This window comes from Leopardus geoffroyi, chromosome B4 (genome assembly GCF_018350155.1).
Source record: "Leopardus geoffroyi isolate Oge1 chromosome B4, O.geoffroyi_Oge1_pat1.0, whole genome shotgun sequence".
Lineage (NCBI taxonomy): Eukaryota > Metazoa > Chordata > Mammalia > Carnivora > Felidae > Leopardus > Leopardus geoffroyi.
Window position 1 is genome coordinate 88,839,131 of NC_059341.1, and position 22,917 is coordinate 88,862,047.

At 33.9% G+C, this 22,917-nt stretch overlaps 1 protein-coding gene across 8 annotated transcripts in view; it reads left to right on the forward strand.

Moving 5' to 3' along the window:
• Positions 1-22,917, forward strand: part of MON2 (MON2 homolog, regulator of endosome-to-Golgi trafficking) — a 121,008-nt gene that overhangs the window by 92,091 nt on the left and 6,000 nt on the right. For 5 of the 8 annotated variants that reach the window (XM_045464954.1, XM_045464955.1, XM_045464961.1 and 2 more), the window contains 8 exons: positions 3,034-3,177; positions 3,777-3,794; positions 4,078-4,206; positions 8,258-8,448; positions 14,634-14,694; positions 15,779-15,902; positions 18,420-18,627; positions 21,295-21,377. In XM_045464954.1, coding sequence (XP_045320910.1) covers positions 3,034-3,177; positions 3,777-3,794; positions 4,078-4,206; positions 8,258-8,448; positions 14,634-14,694; positions 15,779-15,902; positions 18,420-18,627; positions 21,295-21,377 — 958 coding nt within the window. The remainder of the gene's footprint in view (positions 1-3,033; positions 3,178-3,776; positions 3,795-4,077; positions 4,207-8,257; positions 8,449-14,633; positions 14,695-15,778; positions 15,903-18,419; positions 18,628-21,294; positions 21,378-22,917) is intronic. The other 3 variants (XM_045464957.1, XM_045464956.1, XM_045464959.1) reach the window with 2 other exon arrangements.

The window sequence follows — 22,917 nt, forward strand, 5'->3', positions numbered from 1 at the left end:
CAGAGAGAGAGGGAGTCACAGAATCCAAAGCAGGTTCCAGGCTCTGAACTGTCAGCACAGAGCCTGATGGGGGCTCAAACTCCCTAACGGCGAGATCACCTGAGCCAAAGTTGGACGCTTGACTGACTGAGCCATGCAGGCTGTATAATTTTATTTTTAAAAGCTCTGCTTTAGCAGTGTGAGAACAAGTAGAATCATTTACTTCAACTACTAGGAACTTTTTCTGAGCTTTTACTAGTTTTGAAAACAACATATACCTTCATTCTGAAACTTAGGAAGCCTTATTTGTTGTTCATTTGTATCAACTGATGCAATTTTGCATTACTAATTCTCACTCTAGCTGTTGTTTACTACTTCTATAATTACCTAAATGGTATTTTATAACACTTGAATATGATTCAGACATATGGTGTCTTTAATATTTCCTAATGGAAAAAGTAAGATATTTCACTATCAGTAAAAGTGTTTCTGTATTTTTTTCCCATGTGTGTCAGAAAATTTTTTCATAAGCAAAATTTACTTGCTTTGGGACTTTATAATTAAATTAGTTTTCCAACTAAACTTTTTATTGGTTAAAGATAATTTCCTTTGTAAAAAACTCATTTTTTATTTCACGTTTACCCTTACATAGTTCAAAGCTACAGAGTGACAGTCTTCTCTTGGTTTTTAAATCACTAGATCCCACTAAATTGATTTAGTTATGTATGCTAATTAATTTTTCTTGGCCAAGATATTTTGACATGCGTGGGACCTGAGAATTTGATTCTGTTTTCCCTGAGTTCTGAGGTCAGGAGACTGCATCTGTCTTATTTATTACTAAACTTCCAGTCAGATGGCTGGACGCTGTATCTGCCTCCATCATCAAGACTGTTTGGAGGGGTACTCCAGGAGACACCGGCACATTGTGTGTGAATGGTGCCCGGGGAGTTGTGCAGTGAAGCCCTGCCTGCTGCTTAATGGGGCAAGTTTCTGACTGTCTTTATTCATGAGCTTCCTAATCTATAAAATGAAAATGATAAATCTACAACTTTTTTTCTTATTAAATGGGATTTGCAAGGCATTTACCACTTGGCACAGTTAAACATTGAGTGAATGTTAGCTGTTACTGTCTGTATCATCAAGTTCCCTGGCATAGATCTTAGTATCTGAGTTGAGGGGGCAAAAAAAAGTCTTTGTATAAGTAGGCACTGAATGAATTATTGTTTAAGGACTTAATAAGAGAAAATTTGAACCACGGGAGAGGTTGGATGTCCATTTTCTGTTCTTGTTTTCACATACAGTTTTCAAACTGGACTAATAGGAAATGTGCAGCTTGCTGACTGATTCGTAGCTTTTGAACTGAAATCTGTTATCAGGTTCATACTATAGTTTTTTCTGATATACAAATTTAAGAACACTGAAAGAAAACCAATAACTTTTTCTTAGATGGAGTTTTTTTTTTTGAATGTCAATTCAGTAGTATGCATTTTAAGATCCTGGAATTGCTTATTAAGTCAGCTATAACAATACAGTATGTTTTCTTTTTATAAATAGCCACTGAAAATTGAAATGTGTAGTCAAAGTCATTGTTTGGTGCTAAGATATTTCCAGAGAAACTGTTAATACTTAGTTTTGTAAGGTAATCATATGGGCTTTACTTTTTTTTAGTCCTTGAAACTTAAGAATCCACTTAGGATAATTATTTCTTTTTCACAGTAATTACTGCTTATTTACTTCTGAGAATTAAGACTCAGCAAGAGCTTAATAAAAAAGAAAGTGAAATTTAACAGAAGCAGTCAGTAGAGTGATTTTTTTAGGCTGTGTACCATTCAGATTCCTCTAATTCACTATTATATCTTTTTTTTTTTTTTTTTTTTTTTTTTTTTTTTTTTTACATTGTATTTATAGGATGATCTAACTTAGGTATGGGCAGCACTTTGCTTATCTACTTTATATTTCAAGACACTTTTCTCTAAAACTTCAGTTATAACTAAATGGCTCTGTCTTCTCTGAGGGAAGATAAAATTAATCTATTACCTGACAGATCAAAAAGCCATGGGTTCTGGAAAACCATAAATGTTGTATGCATCTTTTTAAAGGAATTCCCTAAAAATTTGAAATGCTTTGAATTTTGATCTAGTATTTTGAGAGTATTCAAGTGCAGAATGATTATGTTTTTTGTTTTGTAAATAAAGCACAAGTATATTTTAGATACTACATAAATACTATCATTGAATATTTTTCACACAGAAAAGAAACATTAAAACAGGAATATGTGAAAGGATGGGAGGAGAAAACACATTTGTTGCTAGAAAAAATGAAAATATAAGACTCATTTTAAGTACTTTCAGGCTATCTGAAGTAATTAAAATCTGTAGTGTCGGGATATGTATTTTATTCTGTTTTATCAAATTATTTATAGCAATAAGTTTAATTTCTATTAAAAATTTTAAATTCTTTTGTTTTAAATCAAGTCTGTATATTCAGATACATTAGACATTAAATATACACTGCCATGTCAAAAAATTCACATATACATTTCTTTTAGAAACAAATTTTCACACATTTTCCCAATGATGGTATACATGATTATTTGTTAAAGTTAGGAGACTAAGCATAGTGCAGAAATCAGCTGTCATTTCAGTGAACTGATGCCATTACTTAAATAGAAGTCAGTATCAGTCAATATCCTCTTGGTCAATGAAGCATTCTTGATGACCTAATGGCTGTATTACTGAACAAATGATCGGATTATGGAACCTCAGGACTGCCTGGGACTCCTCTTCAAGTGCTTGCTCTTTTTCTAGTCTGTTAAGTAATAAATCACACTTTTTATTAAAAGGCATTTTTTAGCTGATCAACACAACTTACACTGTATTCAATAACAGCTTAAAATAGCTTGTAATAGCTGTGTCCTTCAGGGCTTATAAAAGATTGTATAATACTTATATAAAATAGGACAGTCTTTCAGATTCTTTGGTTAAGTGCATATACAGTGAAGAAGTTATTGGAATTTAGATTATGCATTCTGTTGTTCATATTTTGCTTTTATAGGCCATCTGTGTAGGGCCAGAAAACATGCAGATAATGTATCCAGCTATATTTGACCAGTTACTGGCATTTGTGGAATTTTCCTGTAAACCTCCACAGTATGGACAGCTGGAAACAAAGCACATTGCAAATGCAAAATATAATCAGGTAATTTACTCTAAATTATATTTTCTCTGTAAGATTTCATGCCTTATTAACAGTTCCACTTAAGACGGACTTTTGAGTATCTCAGAAATTTGTCATTTACAAATAAACTTTCATATGTCTGTTAACAGTTTAAACTGAAAAGAAACACTTTTTGGAAAACCTTTTCCGTGTTCCATTTTTTTCTTGTTTTTGACTTTCCTTTCCCAAGTAGTTCTCTAGAAAGTTTGGCCTTTCATGTTACATTTTTCTTCAGAGGTCCTTTCTTGGCTGCCCCACCCCATTACAAAATGGCTTCTAAATCCCTAAGCCTAATCTTGTCTAAATATCTGTAATACAAAATGAAGAAATCTGTGTGTGCTAAATAAATTGTCTACTGCTGGTGTGAAATGTAGTTGGATTTTATGTCAAAGATTTTTATAGCCATAGTTGGCAAATTTTGGCTTTGTTTTGGCTTAGAGGAAAAGTAAGTTTCTGAATGCATGCACAGGCTGATTTTGTTCCCTCAACATAAAATAATTTTACATCATCCGAAAAGTAGTTTTAATGTGTATTAACTTTTCTCATTCTATTTGTCTTGCAACACAATGGAATCACAATAGATCCAACTATTTGCACCGGTGAGTTAAATTTCCTAAAATTGTCCTAACCTATTGGCAACAAGTAAAACACATCCTTCCCAGTACTTGATAGAATGCTCTCTGCTTTTTCTGATAGTTTTAATTTTTGCCTGGCTGAAAATTACTCTTTCATGAAGTACGTATCTCTTTGAAAACTTTGCATGTGATATAATCTTGACCTAAAACCAAGGACTGAACTTTAAGACAAAGAAGGTTTCTCTTTGAAAACAACATAATTTAATCTCATTTATTTTTAACTCCATGTGAAAATATTACTTTTTAGGCGGAATGGGTAGCCTTGAATTATGTACCGTTTGCTGAAAGGTCTTTAGAAGTAGTTGTGGATTTATACCAAAAAACAGCCTGTCACAAAGCAGTGGTGAATGAGAAAGTACTCCAGAATATTATTAAGGTATCTTTTTTTTAATTTCTATACTTTCACTTGATGATGATACTATTATTGAAATTACAGTAAATTATTGAAATTATAGGTAGTGATATATTATCATATATTGAGATAATGGAAAATATTTATATAATTATTTGTAGAGACTTTTCTACAACATTCATGGATCGTATTTAGGAAGCCATTTTTCTACAGTATGAAAAATTCTTTTTTTTTTTTTTTTTCAATTCACATCCAAGTTAGCTAGCCAAAGTATGGGAAGAAAAGTTCTTTTTTTTAATGAAAAATATTTTAAAATAAGTATGCATTGGATTTTTTACACTTCTTAAATTTTGCTACAGGATAACAAAGTATCCTGTTTCTTATACTTCAAGGTTGATGAGTATTCAGGGAGAAGTTTATAGCCCATTGACTTAACTGATCATGCATGCCTTTTTTGTTTTTAAAGCCAGTTCCCTAGTGTATGGACAACCATTTGCAAAAACTCATCTCTAGTGGATTATGTCTGATTCTTCCAAAGTCTGTTTCTTGGTTTTTTTCCCTGTGTTTTGAAGAACACACCTAAACCTTGCCTTCTATAGGCCAATATGAACTGTCTTCCCTCGTGGAGAAGGCCTTTCTCTGTTTCAAAGCTCATCCTTCTCTCTGTGTCCCTCCTTTCCTCTTTCCCTCTTTTTTTGTTGGTGATGCTTTGTTTCATTTTCCTTTTAGTCTCATAAACTGTACCTTGGAAAGATGATTAAGCCCTTTATAGAGAACTTTCTCTCACTTTACTTCCTACTCAAATGGCCCATCCCTTTCAGCTTTTCTTTCCTTCCAGATACCTTTAAACAGCTTGTGGCCTTCATCTAAGCTGCCACTCGCTCTCTTCCCGCTGCATGTTGGCTTACTTTCATATGGTGCTCCAGAAATGACTTAAAAGTTTAGAAGATCAAATCTTCAAATCCTGTGTGCTTTTCTAATTATCCTCCTTGTCCTATGATACTGCCCTTAACCTTCTTTAAACTCCTTCCTGTGATTTTTGTCATACTCTTTCTTCCCCTCCCTACTCATCCCATCACAGCTGTTCTCTCCTCATTCATTGAGAATAGTTTTTAAGCACCTCTGTTGCCAGGTACTAACTAGTAGAAATTTAAAAATGAGCAAGATAATTCTTACATTTAATAATTCAGTGAGGGGAATATAGAAAAGGCAGACAAAGTATGTTAAGTCCGAAGTGAAGAGTACACAGTGGATTCAGATAGACCTGCCTGAGTGTATTGCTGTTTACTTGCTGCTTTATAATTTTGGGTAAATGGACCTGTCAGAGCGTTTCTCATCTATAAAAGAAGGTTGATACCAATACCACTTATATGTCTTAACTATTGAGAGACTCATTCGAGATACAGCTTATAATGATACTTGCCAAGTAGTCAGTGCTGAGTAAAAAGTTAGGTTCCCACCTCCCATACCCCATAGACAAGGAAATAACTGAACTGTCCAGAGGATTTTGGCAAGGATCAACAGAAGTGACACTTGAAGGAGTAATAGATTTGCTAGGGAGAAGGCGAGGGATTAAGCAATGTAAAAGATTGTGGTATTTTTTAAAGAAATTTTGAGAAATTCCATTTAGGGAGATGTCAGGACCTAGAATAAGTCTTAAAAAATAGCTATGGTTCTTATAAGCCATCGTAAGGAATCAGACTTTATTCTTTAGCCATTGAAGAGTGACATGAATTAGTTTGTATGTTTAAAAGGATTAAATGATCTTTTTTCTGTACTCCTTCCCCCTACCCCTTTAAAAAAAAATGTCTGTTTATTTTAAGAGAGAGCTTGTGTGAGCAGGCAGAGAGAGGGAGAGAGAAAATCCCAAACAGGCTATGCACTCACAGTGTGGTGCTTGAACTCAGACAACTGTGACAGCATGACCTGAACTGAAATCAAGAGTTGGATGCTTTGGAGCACCTGGGTGGCTCAGTCAGTTGAGTGCCCAACTTTGGCTTAGGTCACAGTCTCACGGGTCATGGGTTTGAGCCCCGCATCGGGCTGTGTGCTGATGGCTCAGAGCCTGGAGCCTGCTTCGGATTCTGTGTCTTCCTCTCTCTTTGCCCCTCTCCCGCTCGCACTCTGCCTATCTCTCTCTCAAAGATAATAAATAAACATTAAAAATAAATAATAAATAAGTAAACATTAAAAAAAACAAGAGTTGGACGCTTAGCTGACTGAGCCACCCATGCGCTCCTATGCTGCCCCTTTCTTGATGCCACTCACTACACTGTATTGTGATTAATTGGACAAGGCTCTTTCTTTCTCAAAAATTGTGAGCTTTGTGGCAGCAAGAGCAGGTATCCCAGTTCCACACAGATTTACTGAGTATATGCTTTAAACCAATCTCCATCTTAGTTGCTTACATGTTTTTAAACAAAAAATGTACAAATCACATAAATCTACTGTGTGTAACATTCCCTTAATTTCAGTAAAATATTAGTTGTAGTAGTTAATTATATTTTTCTTTTATCTAACCTTGAGTTATAAAATGTTAACTTAGACTGGCCCTTGTATAATTTAGCACTGTTTTTTGCAAATGGCAAACACTCAGGCTCTGATTAGCCTTAACAATAAAAGGGATTTATTGCCATGCTTAGTTGGAAAATTCAGAGATAGAGGGAGGGTTTTAGGATTGGTTTATCCAGTGGTTCTGCAGTGTCAACAAAAATCAAGTTTTTTTTTCTCTCCATTCTGCTTTTCCAAAGATTGATTACACCCCATATTTCTCCTCATAGTTACAGGCTAATAAGGGGTTTGATGTCCAGTAGGAGGTGTGTGTATATACGTGGTTCTTATCATATTATTCTTCTTAAGTTTCTAAAATTAGCCTTAATTGGACCAGCTTTAGTCCTATGCCCAGTCTTGAACCAGTGATTATGGTCAGGGAAATGGAGTAGATTGATTGGCTTAATGAGCTAATCATCTCTTTACCCTAAATCCCAAATGGAATTGAAGTCAGGTTCCCCCAAAGCACCTGGGGAAAGGAGAGGACTAGATCTGGCTAGGCTAATTATCTCTTAGTGGAGGCCCATTTCATGCTAACATGTAATGGTTCACGAAGTGAGTGAGTAAGTAATAATTTGTATGGAGGATGATGAAATTAAGTTTTATATTCACTCCATAACCTTGAAATATGAAAATTTATCTCTGCTACTCTTTATCTTTCTGAGACTAGGATTTTTATATAAAAGTAGGATTTTTACTCTAATGTACATTATCTGCTGATATGCTGAAACTGGGAGTTTGATCAGTCTAGCCTTGTAGTTGCTGGATAGAACTATAGCCAGAGGACTTCATTCTGAACCACCAAATTAGTTCTTTAATGGTTTATAGCGACCTACCTCAAAAGTTGACCAGTTAAAAAGTAAATCTCAACATCACAGTCACATCACTATACGTAACTCAGATGCTTTACTCCTGTATCTGCAAGCGTTAAGGAATAAACAGTCTTTCTGAATTATCAAACTTACTGAAATAACTTGGAAAAGGAAAAAGTACATTAAAATGTTAGAGTAGAACATAAAGTTCAAAGAATTTTAGAGATAAAACATAAGACTTCAAAGTATTGATGCTTTAGGTTATATTTACCTAACCAATAGTGAAAAAATACAAGGTGTTGATCGTTCTTAAATGGGAGAACCCCATCAGTCAAATTATTTTCTGCTAGGAAAAATATGGCAGAACGTTCTAATTCTGTAACAGAAAGTTGAGAGAAACTGCGAAATTTTAAGTTTACTATTCCTATCTTTTTGGATAACCTCCCTATATTTTATGATGAGAAACTGAAGTTCAAAAGATTATTACTCATTCAAGGTCATTGTTTATAAAATGGAAACAGAATATCTTTTTAGGCAGTAGGATTTGAGGACCATGTCTGAAATACTGATTTTTCTAGAAAATAATATCCTTTTTTTAAGTGAAAATACCTGTGCTCTTATTTTTTTCTCTTTGCTATAGTTTTTTTAAGTAATTAAAGTTGTATTTATATATTTTAATTAATACATATCTTAAATTGTCTTTATTTTCACAGACCCTTAGAGTTCCTCTCAGTTTGAAATATTCCTGCCCTTCTGAAAGCACATGGAAACTAGCAGTATCTTCTCTCCTCAAAGTTCTTTCTATTGGGCTACCTGTTGCCCGGCAGCATGCTTCTTCTGGAAAATTTGACAGTATGTGGCCAGAACTAGCCAATACTTTTGAAGACTTTCTCTTTACTAAAAGGTCAGCTCATTCAATTTTACAATTAAGACAATCTCTCAAAAAGTACCTGTGATTGATCTAAAAACAATCTTTCTCATTACTCATTAACAATTATTAAGATTGCCATGTTGTATATGAAGCAAGACTGAGTAGACCTTTATCCACTAGGTACATTATCATGAGCAATGGAGATTTTTGCTTTTTACACTGTTTTTGTTTTTTTAAGCTTATTTATTTATTTTGAGAGAGAAAGAGGGAGAGAGAGAGAGCCCATGTGCAGGAGAGGGGCAGAAAGAGAGGGAGAATTCCAAGCAGGCTCTGCGTAGTCAGTGCAGAGCTTGTTGCAGAACTCAATCCCACGAACGGTGAGATTATGGCCTCACCTGAAATGAAGAGTCGGAAGCTTACCCCACTGAGCCACCCAGGTGCCCCTACAGTGGTTTTTTTGTTTTTTTGTTTTTTTAAATGTTTATTCTTGAGAAAGAGAGACAGAGACAGAGCAAGAGCTGGGGAGGGGCAGAGTGAAGAGGGACACAGAATCCGAAGCAGGCTCCAGACTCTGAGCTGTCAGCACAGTGCCTCACTCGTGGTTCGAACTCAGAAACCGTGAAATCATGACTTGAGCCGAAGTCAGACACTTAACCAACTGAGCCACCCAGGTGCCCTGTGTTTTTGATTTTAAGACAGAAGTCTGTAAGACAATATGGATGCATCGTAATTAAGGTTTTAACTTGAGGAAGCTAAGAAGATCTGTTTTTTAAATCTGCTGCCCATTTGACATCGCAAGAGGAAAACAATTGCAATAAATTAGTGTTGCACCAGAATAAATACGATTAGTGATGATAATGATTAGCTCTTTAAGATGTTAGTTTTGGTGGGGGCACCTGGGTGGCTCAGTCGGTTAAGCGTCCACCTTCGGCTCAGGTCATGATCTCACGGTTTGTGGATTCGAGCCCCTCATCAGGCTCTGTGCTGACAGCTCAGAGCCTGGAGCCTGCTTCGGTTTCTGTGTCTCCCTCTCTCTCTGCTCCTCCCCCACTCATGCTCTGTCTCTCTCTCTCAAAAATAAATAAATATTAAAAAAAAATTTTTTTTTAAATAAAAAAATAATGTTAGTTTTGGTGAAAAAGAGTGGAATTTTCATTGTGTGACATCCATCTGAAGGCTTATGTTTATGGATCATCTTTTGACCCCTCACTGAGTGAGAGTAGGATAATTAGAAGACATACTAAATTTTATGAATGAGGAATCTGTGGGCTAACTTAAATTTTGTATAAAAGCTTATCTGGTATTTCAAAATTGAAAGTAGTAACATCCTAATTTCTGTTTCCACAAATGGTCAGATTTTGTTTTACTTTCTTTTCTTTTTTTTTTTTTTTTTTAAGTTTATTTATTTGAGAGAGAGAGAGAGAAAGAAAGAACACAAGCAGAGGAGGGGCAGAGAGAGAGGGAGAGAGAGAATCCTCAGCATGCTCCACACTCAGCGTGGAGCCAAGGTAGGGCTCAATTATAGGACCACGAGATCACGACCTGAGCCCATATCAAGAGTTAGACACCTAACTGACTGAGCCACCCAAGTACCCCTTGTTTACTTTCTTATGTATCTCATCTCTAGAAATCTTGTAAATACCAATGCAAGCATACTCTGTATTTGCAGGAAAATTATAAGGACTCAAAGCACATCGAAACAAATTATCTTTTTATCTGTAACTCTGAAAATTTGAATTTCTTTGTGGATTCCATTGCCCAAAATCACTATATTAATTTCTATGAATCAAATAGGTTTAGAGATTTAAACTTTTCTTTTTCCTTCTCAGTTGTCTGTATATTCATGTTGCTTTATTATTTTATTTTTATTTATTTATTTTTATTTTTTTTAATTTTTATTTATTTTTCTTTTTATTTATTTTTTAAAGATTCTACTTTTACATAATCTCTACACCTAGCATGGGGCTTGAACCCACAACCCCAAGACCAAGAGGTGCACGCTACACCAACTGAGCCAGCCAAGTGTCCCATAATAATATAACCTTTTAGAGCAGGTTTTTTGGCAATGAGTAAAACTTCTTTGTTTTCTTTTGGCTGGGTCTTTCTACCATCTTACTTAATTCTCAGGTTTCTTATTGAACATTTTTCATTTTCCAAACTTTGTTCTTATTTTATTAAGTTCAGTTTTCTGAAATTAATTTTATGTGTTTGTGTACAATAAAGTAGGCAATGAAACAAAAGGCCTAATAATAGAAACTGTACATCTTATGTCATTTTGTATTAATGCAGTCGTACTATAATTCATTATAGTTTTTAGCCCAACGGCAGCCCTGCTTACATTAAAGTTTTGGGTGTATTGAGTATGTTGAAAATCATATTACTTAAGAAAGCAGATAGCATAGTGGGTAAGAGCACTGACTTAGGAGTGGGGCCATCTGGATTCAAATCTCAACTGTATTACTTTATAACTGAGATGTTTTGGACAAGTTACTTAACCTCTCAGGAACTCATTTCCTTATCTGTTAATGGGAATTATACTTAACTCGTAGGGTCATTATGAGGGTTAAGTCACTTAAAATAAATGACTCCTTAGAGTAGTACCTGGCATGTAAGTGCTTTTAAAATGCTTGCTACCACTATTATTATCCTCATTATTTCCTTTCCTTAAGAGAAAATGATGCTATCCGTATCCTTTCCCATCAAAAAGCCATATTTTAAACTAGAATTTTAAAGACCAAAACTGTAAATAACTAGGAGTAGGAAATTTACTTCTAAATTTGGAATTGTGTATAATGCCTAGAAAATAATAAAGATACTGACTTCAGTTGTCAGTAACACAGAATCAGTGTTCTAAGTTGTAGTTACTCTACTTATAGATTTAAGCCTTCTACTACATGGAGTAGTAGAGACATACCCTACATTGAAAGTCATGACCTACTTTGGACTCTATCACCTACTTCCTGTTGACCTTGGACTGGTCATTTTTATTTCATAGTCCAAAAAATATTTTAAACTCAAATTGAAACCTTGCATTAGTTAGCTGAAGCTAAAAATGGCAGTGCTCACTAGGAGAACTTAAAACAATGCACATTTTCAGTTTCATGAGGTTTTGTTTTTTGTTTTTCAAATAATTGATTACTTTGGAAATCACAAAATACTATTTTATGTCATATATGTACTTGTTCTCTAACTGAAGTTCATCAGTAATATTGAACAGTAGGGTGTTTCAGAATGTTGCTTGGAATAATAAGGCCTTAGTTTTTATATAATACTAATATTTGAGCATATTTCATCTTGGAACATTTATAAGTCCTTTAACTTAATATACACTCTAAGACTTTGAATAACCATGCCTTTATAATGCTTAGCTTTCTTTTGTTCTTTAAGCTGTTTTGGCAAGGCAGTATAGTAACAAAGAAATACAAATAAAATCAAAATTAGCTAGAAGAAAACGAAGGCTTTGGACATCATTGAAGACTATCATAAATAAATAGTTGAAAGGAGAAAAAGAAAAAACATGATTAAAGATGAAAAACATAAAGACTGTAATCTGGTAGACACTTGAAGTTTATTAGGAGTTCATTCAGTCATCCTTGGAGTACTGAAACATGGTGCTTGTCCTCTAGAATACACTTGAGCTGGGGGGGAATTCATACAAATGGTCTGTGGACCTTAAGTTAAAAATCACTAAGTACTACCCAAAAGAATTCAGATGAAACATGTTCACACAAAAACTTGTTCACTAATATTCATAGTGGTATTTGTCATAATAGCCCCCAAATGAAGACAATCCAAATGTTTATCACCTGATGAGTGGATAAAGTAAATATGGTATGTCCACAGATTGGAATATTCAGCCATAAGAAAGGATAAAATACTGATGTATGCATGCTACAGTATAGATGAATCTTGAAGATGTTATGCTAAGTGAAAGAAACCAGACACAAAAGGCCATATATTGTATGATGTCACTTATGGGGTATATCCAGAATAGGCAAATGCGTAAAGACAGAAAGTAGTTTAATGGTTGCTACAGGTGGGAGAGGAGAGGATGAGGAGTGACTGGTCAAAGTACAGAATGTGTTTCAGGAGTGATGAAAATATCCTAGAATTAGAAGTGGCGCAACTTTGTGCAGATACTAAAAAGCACTGAATTATATAATTTAAAAGGTGAATTTTATAGTATATGAAATTGTATCTCATTACACTTTTTGAATGTACCATGCAGAGAGAACTGACAAAAAATACAAATCATACTTTATCAGTTATTTTATTTCAACTAAATATTTGTGAAGATAATTTTTAAAATTACCTCCATCTTAGAGAATTAAGGATCTTATATGGCCCGTTTCTACCTGCAATATTCACCATCTCTACTTATAATTTATAGGTAAACTGTGTTAATCATCAGCTTTTTAGAAGCTCAACCAATTTTTTTGATATGCTCAAAGTGTTTAGTAAGGATACTAACTATAAGTTAAAAAAAATAACCATTAGTTTGAGTTTTGAGACCAGAATACTTAACCTATGCATCATCAAATAATTTCCTGATTTTTTTGATCGCTGGAATTAGGAGTGAACTTTTGAGTTTCTGACTTTGTATGCTTTCTTTCCTCATAAAATATTTTAAAGTCCACTTCAGTGTTTGATACATGATCCCTGTCACATTTATATTATTACTGTCTGTTCCTAATAAGCTTTTTTTTTAATTCATAGTTAGCCCATCCTCAGTTACCTCCACCATTATCACCATTTTTTTTGTATCACTGAACACTTATATTACTTGATTATAAATTAGAATTAAACACAGCTTTTATCTCCAGAGATACAGATAGGATCTGTGAAGCTACGTTAGTTGTAGCAGTTATGAAATTCCCACCATTGGTTCCAGTTTGGGTACATGTCATTAAAATTTTTCCTGTAGTTTCCTACTAGCAGATTATAGAATTAGTCTAGGACTTGCACACCAGAATGCAAGTTTCATGCAACAGAGACTAAGTGCATCTTGTTCACAGCAGGATCTTGAACACCATCTTGCTCAAACTCAATGCTGTATATATGCTGTATATGGTACAAAGCATCTGATACTCAATAAATATTTGTTGAATGAAAAACATCTAAATCAAGTAAAGATCTGGTACCCATAACAGAGTACATGTGCACGAGTGCTTGTGTGTATTCTAATACTTATAAATAGAAAAACCAAATAATGCTAGAGCAAAAATAGCCCTAGATACAAAACTGTGTATTATAACTCTAAATCTAAGATAACACTGCTTTTACATTTACAACATGAAAGAGAAGAATTTAGGCTCAAATACCAGAGAAGTTTAGGGTCAAATTGTGGCCTTGTCATTTGCTTACAGTACATTCTTGGTCATTTTACCAGCATTCAAAGCCTCAGTTTCCTCTTCTGTCAATTACATGAGGATAATACTTGCTACATGTGGTTACTCTGGGAACTTATGAAATAATACAAATTAAAGCTCTTAGTACAGTGGCTGGCTCTGTAATTTTTCACTGTCATTACTGTAACAATCATTAACATCTTATTCTCAGATGTTTATAAGTAGTTAATATTTCACTGCTTCGTAAGTTTAATACCATTTTACCGCTCATTCTAATTAGGAGCCACATGGTTAGAATTCACCTTGGTTCTCTCAGAATAACTGATTTCCATTGATCTTGCTGGAATAATTTTCTGCTTTAGAAAGTCTGAATCAGCCCTGTTTTGTTTTAGATGTTCTCTATCTTTAATGTAAAGATCTTTAATACATTGTGTTTATTACAAATTAGTGATTAATAGCCAGTCTCTGAGTGAATGGGTTCAGCAGATAACCAAGACTCTTTTAAGTCACTGGCAGTGTAAGTGAATTCAGGTATCCTCACAGTAGTAATTTTTGTTGTAGCTGCAGATGATAGTAATAACCTCACTTTTTATTGTTTTTTTCATTCATAATACTGAAAGGAGTTTAATTTTATAGATTTTATTTAATTCAGGATTGGACCAAGCATTTTTTGTAGTTAAGAAATTCATGTTTGTAATTGGTATAATCCTTATTATACTAATAACTTTAATTAAAAATACTGTTCTTTTAAATAAATGGTGATGTCTAACCTGGGTGAGAAAATAAATCCTTTTTGTCATTTGAATACTGCTTATTTCCAGGGAACATGTTACTTTTAAAAATCAAGTGTTTTATTTGTTTATTTTTTAGCATACCTCCAGATAATCTCTCTATTCAAGAATTTCAAAGAAATGAAAGTATTGACGTTGAGGTGAGGAAGCTATTTAAAACATTTTCCTGTAACCATTTGTGCAAACCAAATAGTAGAAATGTTGAAATTATGAGATTGCTAAAAGAACAAGTAGGGGTAGTAAGTTAAGATTGAACCTAAAAGCTTTAAAACTCTCACAGAGATTAAAGGTTGGTTCTTAAAGCACTGACATGATTTCCTTTTATTTGTTAGCTTTGTGCTGTGTGTATGTTGTCTAGATCCATAGTTGTGTCCATTTAATGATTTTAAAAAGTAGTTGATTCAGTAAAATCTCAGTCATTGAGCACGCATTTGAGAGTTTGTGCTACAGTTTGGCAAACCAGGTGTTTGTCGTTCAAACTAATCAAGAAGTTGTTTCGATTTTTGTTTTTAACCAGCTGTAGATAGAGCCTCTCAAACTCTTGAAGCACATAATGAGAGCTTGTTAAAGAATATTATTTTGTTGATTATAAATTGACTTTAAAGAAGTAGTTTTTTTGGTTATAGATTTTTTTGTTGGGGGTGGTGGTTTGATGATTTTCCTTTAAGCAGGATAAAAGAACTTTTAAGTAAATGAAGTAAATTACTTTAAAGTATATCAAAAAAGTATACGTATAAAATATTGCTTTTTGTCCATTTCTGTATTAAAACTCTTGTAAACTTTTCTTCTTTTTCATCAAAGGGCAAAATAACGCATTATATATTAGAAATGAGCTATTTAACAAAAATGAATGTAATTTTCCTTTCTCTTGTCTCATTTATGGTTATAAAAAGTGATTTCAATCTTATTCTTAATTCTGTTTTGGATACTTTATTCTAGCATGGATACATTTCATATAACATCAACATTACTAAAATGGTTGCATAGTAAACAGTCTATAATATTGACTATTTTGTAATAAATTTATTATTATTACTAAGACAAATGAGGGAAATGGACTACTCATCCTGTATGTTAACATTAAAATGTTTGTGTACTTCAAGGAAGATTCTTTAGTTGATTTTCTTTTAAAATAAAATTTAGGTTTTACTCTAGATACTGTCATTTGAGTTGGTCTCCTTCAAGAAAAAAAAAATGCATTTGAGTTTGCCTCTTTTGTTGTAGGTAGTTCAGCTTATCAGCACTGAGATACTACCTTATGCCAATTTTATTCCTAAGGAATTTGTTGGTCAGATAATGACTATGCTTAATAAGGGCTCAATACATTCTCAGTCATCTTCATTTACAGGTACGTTATTTTAATTTATTAAAAATGTTAGTATTGAAGTACTTTGGAAGAAGCTGACTATATAAATGTTTACTCCTGTGATTATGGTAAAATGTAAACTGGAGAATGGTTAAGGTAATTTCTAAGAACATGATAGAACATTAAGCTTTCTGAGGGGAAAATGTGAATATTCTGTTAAACTGTGCTAAGCACTTTGAAGAACATTTAAATGTGTGTAGTCTGGCCACTAGATGTCTCTCATACTGCTTACTTCACAAACTACAGCACTTCTTTTTCCCAGCCCAAACAAGTTTTAAAAGTGATCTGGTAAAGTGCAGATTTAACAAAAATAATAGTCTCAGAAAAAATAATTAAATACTACTTATATTAATACAGTCAACTTTTTTTAAAATTTTTTTTTTTTTTCCAACGTTTATTTATTTTTGGGACAGAGAGAGACAGAGCATGAACGGGGGAGGGGCAGAGAGAGAGGGAGACACAGAATCGGAAACAGGCTCCAGGCTCTGAGCCATCAGCCCAGAGCCCGACGCGGGGCTCGAACTCACGGACCACGAGATCGTGACCTGGCTGAAGTCGGACGCTTAACCGACTGCGCCACCCAGGCGCCCCCAGTCAACTTTTTATTATTAAAGAGTATATAAAAATTTCTAGATACATTTTTATAAAATGTGTGTTACAAACAGTATAATCAGATGTAAATACTTTAAGCTTAATAAGGATTACTGAGTTGCCATGTATACTTTTTCTAGCAGTTTCTGATGATACCTCTTGCCATTTATAGTATTGAATATACCAAGGTAAGGAAGGTATTTGGACATTCTTCCAATGACTTTGCCATTGGACACAAACTTCTCAACTTTAACTTGGAGGGTTTTTTTTTTTAAAACATATACATAGAAACATATACATAGAAACAGGACCAGGCTTCTATAAAGACCTAGGTTCCAGGGATCAGTTTTGGTCCCCACCATTCTTAAGTATGACCTGATAGCCAAAGCTTTCAGAGAAAATCTTTCAACATGAAAGAGAAAAAACAAATAAAGAGGGAGTAAAAGAAACTGAGAGGAAACATAAAATTCAGAGCCATAAAAACATTACTCCAAAAAAGCACAATTATAATTAGGATGTTCAAAGAGATAAAAGATTTATATTCATGAGAAAAAATACTGTTAACAAGGAGGAATCAGAATAAGAAGGGGCTCATAGAAACTAAAAATGTGACAGCTGAAATAACAAGTCCAGTGAAGGGTTACAAGAAAATATAAGGAGGTAAACTAGGAAGTAGAAAAAGACAAAAAGTAGACAAATAAGAAGAAAGAAATAAAATGAATCCAAGGGGTCTAACATCTGACAATAGGTCTTCCAGAAAGAGAAAATAGAGCAAAGCTAACAGGAAATTATCAAATACATAAACCAAAGATCAGTCTCCAAATTAAAAATGGCCACTCAGTGACCAGAACAGTGAAAGAAAAAAGATCCACAAGAAGGCATGTTGTTAGGAAATTTCAAAATACCTGGGATAAAGAGAAGATTCTACAAGATTTCAGAAAGAAAAGAAAAAAGTCCAACACAGAAGAATTGTATCAAGAGGACATTGGACTTTTCAGTAGCAGCACCGTATGCTAAAAGACATTGATGAAGTAGTTTGAGAGTTAGAAATGGAAAGGATTTTTAAGAAGGAGTTTTAAATGTGGGCCCATTGTTGGCAGAGTATAAGTGTAGAATGGTAATTTTCAAATGTCAGCATGTATTATAATCAGCTGCAAGGGCAAGCTATTGCTGGACTGTACTCTCAGAGCTTCTGATTCAGTACGTATGGGGTGGGATATGAGAATTTGCATTTCTAACGAGTTTTCTGGTGATGTTGATGCTGCTAAGGAACAACTCTTTGAGTACCACAGTAAAGTAATGATATTTTCAGAAATGCAAGTTCTCAAAAATGTTACTTCCTATTCAGAATAGTCTTTCTGAGACATTCTAGAATGTGCTCCATGAAAACAAAGGAGTAAGCCAAGGAAATGGAAGGCATGGATCTAGGAAGTGGGGTATACAATAAGAGAATAAAAACAATTCCCAGGCTATGACAAAGACGAGTTCTAGGAGATAGCAGGACAGCAGGTCTAGAGAGCAGCTAGTCCAGAATAGAGCTCAGGTCTGGCTCTAGAAAGATGTTGCTAAGAGGAAAGTAGGAAGGGAGGGAGGAAGAAGAAAGAAAGAAAAATCACAAGCTTGACCTTGTGGCAAACCACTGAAAAGTATTTTATAGTGCTGTCAAAGAGTATGAAAAAAAACAAGACAAGAAAAATACTAAGTAGAAATGATGAGAGTTGACAGTCTTGCCTTGTTTTTGATCTTGAAAGGGGGAAAATTGTTATATACATGCTGTTAACTGTAAGGTTTTCATAGATGCTCTTCATCAGTTGAAGAATTTCCTTCTGTTCCTAGTTTGCTAAATTGTTATCATTAAGGTTATTAATTTAACTTCCTATTAACCATCAAAAATTGTTAATTTTACAGAAGCAGAGATTGATATTCGTTTGAGAGAGGAATTTTCGAAAATGTGTTTTGAAACATTGCTCCAGTTTTCCTTCAGTAACAAAGTCACAACACCTCAAGAAGGCTATATCTCACGAATGGCACTCTCAGTACTTTTAAAGAGGTCTCAAGATGTACTTCATCGCTATATAGAGGATGAAAGATTAAGTGGTAAATGCCCTCTTCCAAGGTATAGATTTTATTTTATAGATGAAGGGAATATGCTATCATAGTTATTAATTAAAAAAAAAAAGCTTTGAGCACCAAGTTGTTTTTATAAGTGATGTGGATGTAACCTGAAGCTGTTTATAATTTTATTTATTTTATATGGTGTAAATATTTATAAGTTTTGCTGCAGATATATTAATGCATTTTATTTTGGGATGCTCTTTCAGACTCGTCATGAAGGTTAAGTAATATATGATATGTGTACCAAGTTTCCTTTTTGGATTTAAAAGAAAATTTTGAATTCTAAAATATGTTTTCTCAAGGATTTCTGGATAAGGACTTGTGGATCTGTATGAGCACATAGGTGTGGATCTCTCTAGAGAGAAAATAATTGATAAATCATACTCTGGGAACTTCCTAGTTAGTTTTACAATTTTTTTTAGATTTCTCTACAAGTCAGCTAGCATTTTAGATCTTTTTTTTTATCTAGTTTGCTTAATTAAGCCCTTGTTCCTAAACTAATTTGCTTTCCACTTAGCCAAGCTGTGTCAGTGGAACGGGCTCTAGGTCTTTCTGCTAAGCCAAAGCTAATCAAAGTTGGGATAGAAACCAGAATTCATCAAAAAATGTAATCATAAATTTGAGTTATGTCACCAATCTATTTTTTTTATGTGGGAATTAGAGTTTAAAGCAAAACAAATGAAACAAAATAATATTGGAAGATAGAGTTATCAAAGTCAGGATAGAGTTTCAAAAATCATTGTGGGTCCATCTCTTGAGGTACTATTGGAGAGGTAAATCATCAGCCCCAAATCTTTGTGCACATTCTTATTTACTTATAATAAATTTTTGGAGTTAGAATTACTCGTCAAAAGATAAAAACATTTTTGGGGCGCCTGGGTGGCTCGGTCGGTTGAGCGGCCGACTTCAGCTCAGGTCATGATCTCGCGGCCCATGAGTTCGAGCCCCGCGTCGGGCTCTGTGCTGACAGCTCAGAGCCTGAAGCCTGTTTCAGATTCTGTGTCTCCCTCTCTCTGACCCTCCCCCGTTCATGCTCTGTCTCTCTCTCTGTCTCAAAAATAAATAAACGTTAAAAAAAAAATTTTTTTTTTAAAAGATAAAAACATTTTTAAAATTTCTTTTAATGTTTATTTATTTTTGAGAGACAAACTGTGAGCAGGGGGAGGGGCAGAGAGAGAGGGAGACACAGAATCTGAAGCAGGCTCCAGACTCTGAGCTGACCACACAGAGCCAGATGCAGGACTTGAACTCGTAAACCGTGAGATCATGACCTGAGCTGAAGTCAGAGGCTTAACTGACTGAGCACTCAGGTGCCCTAAGATAAAAACATTTTTAAAGCTTTTGATATGTATTCCAAATTGCCTACCAGAAATTTCTACCAATTTACATTCTCCCAGAAGTATATAAATGTCCTTTTCTCAGTTTTTAGCATTTTAAAATTGTTTGCCATTTTATGATTTATTTTATCTTTTTTAAATTTGGTGAATGAAAAATAGTTACATGGTAGTTTGGTTTTTTTAAAATTACCAATGCTTAATAGTCATTTGTATTTCTATTTTTAAGATCCACTATATTTTGAATTTCTGAAATATAAATTATACCTCCTCATATTCAGATTTATATATAAAAGCATTCCAAAGACAGGTGTTAGTAATTTGGTTATGGGCATGATTGAAAATTGATTTATCATAATCTCTGAAGTATACTTGGAAAAGCAGTAATAAAGTTGCTTTGCTTGGAATATTTTTATTTACTAGATTATAACATATTATTTGACTTCAGAAAGCAGCTTTTCCTTCATTTTTCAGTTTTTAGTGTTTATTGCTTTTAAATTGAGTCTTACTTATAGTTGTCCTATAAAGTATTGTATTGTATCATCCTGTGTTTGATGCAGTATCATTACATTACTTTCTAAACTACATTGCAACACAGTAACTTCTTCTATGCTTACAAAGGGAGGCTTGAAATAGTACTCTGTCATAGTATTAGAAAAATTTTTTCTGCAGAATGAAAACACAGATTGGTGTCAGCAATGAGGGGAAAGGGAGGAAACTATGTAGGGATAAAGAAGGGAATGAAGCTACTCTTGTTCATCCTTTACTCCCAAGTTCATTCTTCATTACTGATGTCTCCAAATAGGAGACACCTTAGGATTAGTTTTGAGCATGTTTCTTTTTGTTGTATTAGAAAATCAAACAAGTACTATTATAATTTTAAATGTTCTTTTAACAGCATGATAAAATATGTGCCAGGAGGTAATAGTGGTTTTTATTTCCATTTAAGCTTTGGCAAATCCCTTTTGGTGCTAAGTAGTTAAAAAGAAAAAAAACCATTTTTGTAGAGAAGCCTTAAAAGCATATATTATAAAATGTCTTAACTTTAAATAATTATATGAAATATTTTACAATTATCTTACAAATTTAGATTTGCCTGAATAGTTTGCCTCCCCCTCCCTTTGAAATTGATAACTTATGGTAAAAATAACTATAAATCTTATTTGCACGCTGAAGTATATGTTAATAAAATATTTTAATAAGAATTTAAAACTAAAATTAACTTTGTATTGTGTTCAGTATTTTTCCAAAATATATCTATTTGTATAAACCTAGTAAACACACATGGCATATCTTAAAATCATGATGGAAATAATTTCCCATCTGTTTTTTAGGCAACAAGTAACAGAAATTATATTTGTTTTAAAAGCAGTCAGTACTCTCATTGATTCACTTAAGAAAACTCAGCCTGAGAATGGTAAGTGCTTAGAAACTCAGTTATTCTAAACTCATAACATTTATGTTCTATTTCTGATGTACTTTTCTATTATTAAGTTAACTGAATTTTAGGAACATAACAACTATTAGACTTTCTTTTTCCCAGTCCTTATGACAGCAAAGCATCAAGTCCATTAGGATGTCAATTAAGTAAATGTTTTAGCTTCTTAATATTAAACAACAGTTTGGCTTTTTTTTTTTTTTTATTTAACTAAGTTGGTCTGAAGTTAGGGTGTTGCGTGGATAATTAGTATTTTGTATAAGTTTAATGTGGAGCATCACTGAGTTTTGGGTGGGAGTAGCCTTTATCCTGCATGTGTACTGAATTATGGTATAAGTATAAACTGTTCAACTTTGAATCATTTTATAGCCTTATCTCATTTGTTTCCCCTTTCTGTTACTCATCTCTCTTCTCTCCGTTCTTTACATTGTTGCTAGAAATGATTTTTCCAAAAGTGCAGCTTGGATCATTCATTTTCCCATCCTTGTAAAACAAAACAAAAAATTTTCATGTATCATTACCTACCAAATGCAGAGAGTACTATTGTCAGCCTCTATTAGGTTTATGCTTTATTTCCACTAGATTTCATGTATCCTGTTTCCCACCAAACTAAAATTTTCAGTCTACCCAAGTTTTTCTAACCTTTTGCTTATTTCATTCTCCTACCTATGTCTACCTAGTTCAAATACCACTCCACTTTTTAACCTTGTTTTTAATCTTTAGTGGTGAATGATTTCTCTTTTCATTGAACTCGTAGCTAGTTTATGTGTACCTTTGTCCGAAGGCACTCTATATGTATTACTATTACACATATAGATGAATCAGTCACTTCCCTTAACTTGTAAACTTCTTGAGAGGCTTTTTGGGCCATATTTTGTTCTATTTGAATCCTCTACAGCATTGCTACTCAAAGTGGTTTGTTTGAGGCTAGGATAAAGAGCTGGCATATTTGTGTCACTAAACACAGTGGTTTAGTTGACATTTTTTATACAACAAGAGTTTGTTAAAGAAGGAAGTGTGTTGATTTACATTCTGGCCCAAGCACATTAGCAGACTGGCACTTTACGCAGCATTACTTTTAATACCCAAGAAGAAGGTTCCTAATAAATGCCTAATAAATGAATCATAGGATATTTGTTCCTGGAAATTATTATGTAATAAAAGTAAAGACATATTTTTTCATTTTCAAAATTTACCCACTAGTACTTTGGCCTAGAAAGAGTGAGTATTTTACTAAACCTTAAGAAGTAGTAGATTTGTACTTATTCAATACAAAGGGAGGGGGGTGGAATTTGGTGGTTTTTTTTTTTTTTTTTTAAATCTTTATTTATTTTTGAGAGAAAGACAAAGTGTGAGCAGGGGAGGGGCAGAGAGAGAGAGGGAGACACAGAATCTGAAGCAGGCTCCAAGCCCTGAGCTGTCAGCACAGAGCCCAATGCGGGGCTCAAACTCACAAACTGAGATCATGACCTGAACCGAAGTTGGCCGATCAACCGACAGAGCCACCCAGGTGCCCCGG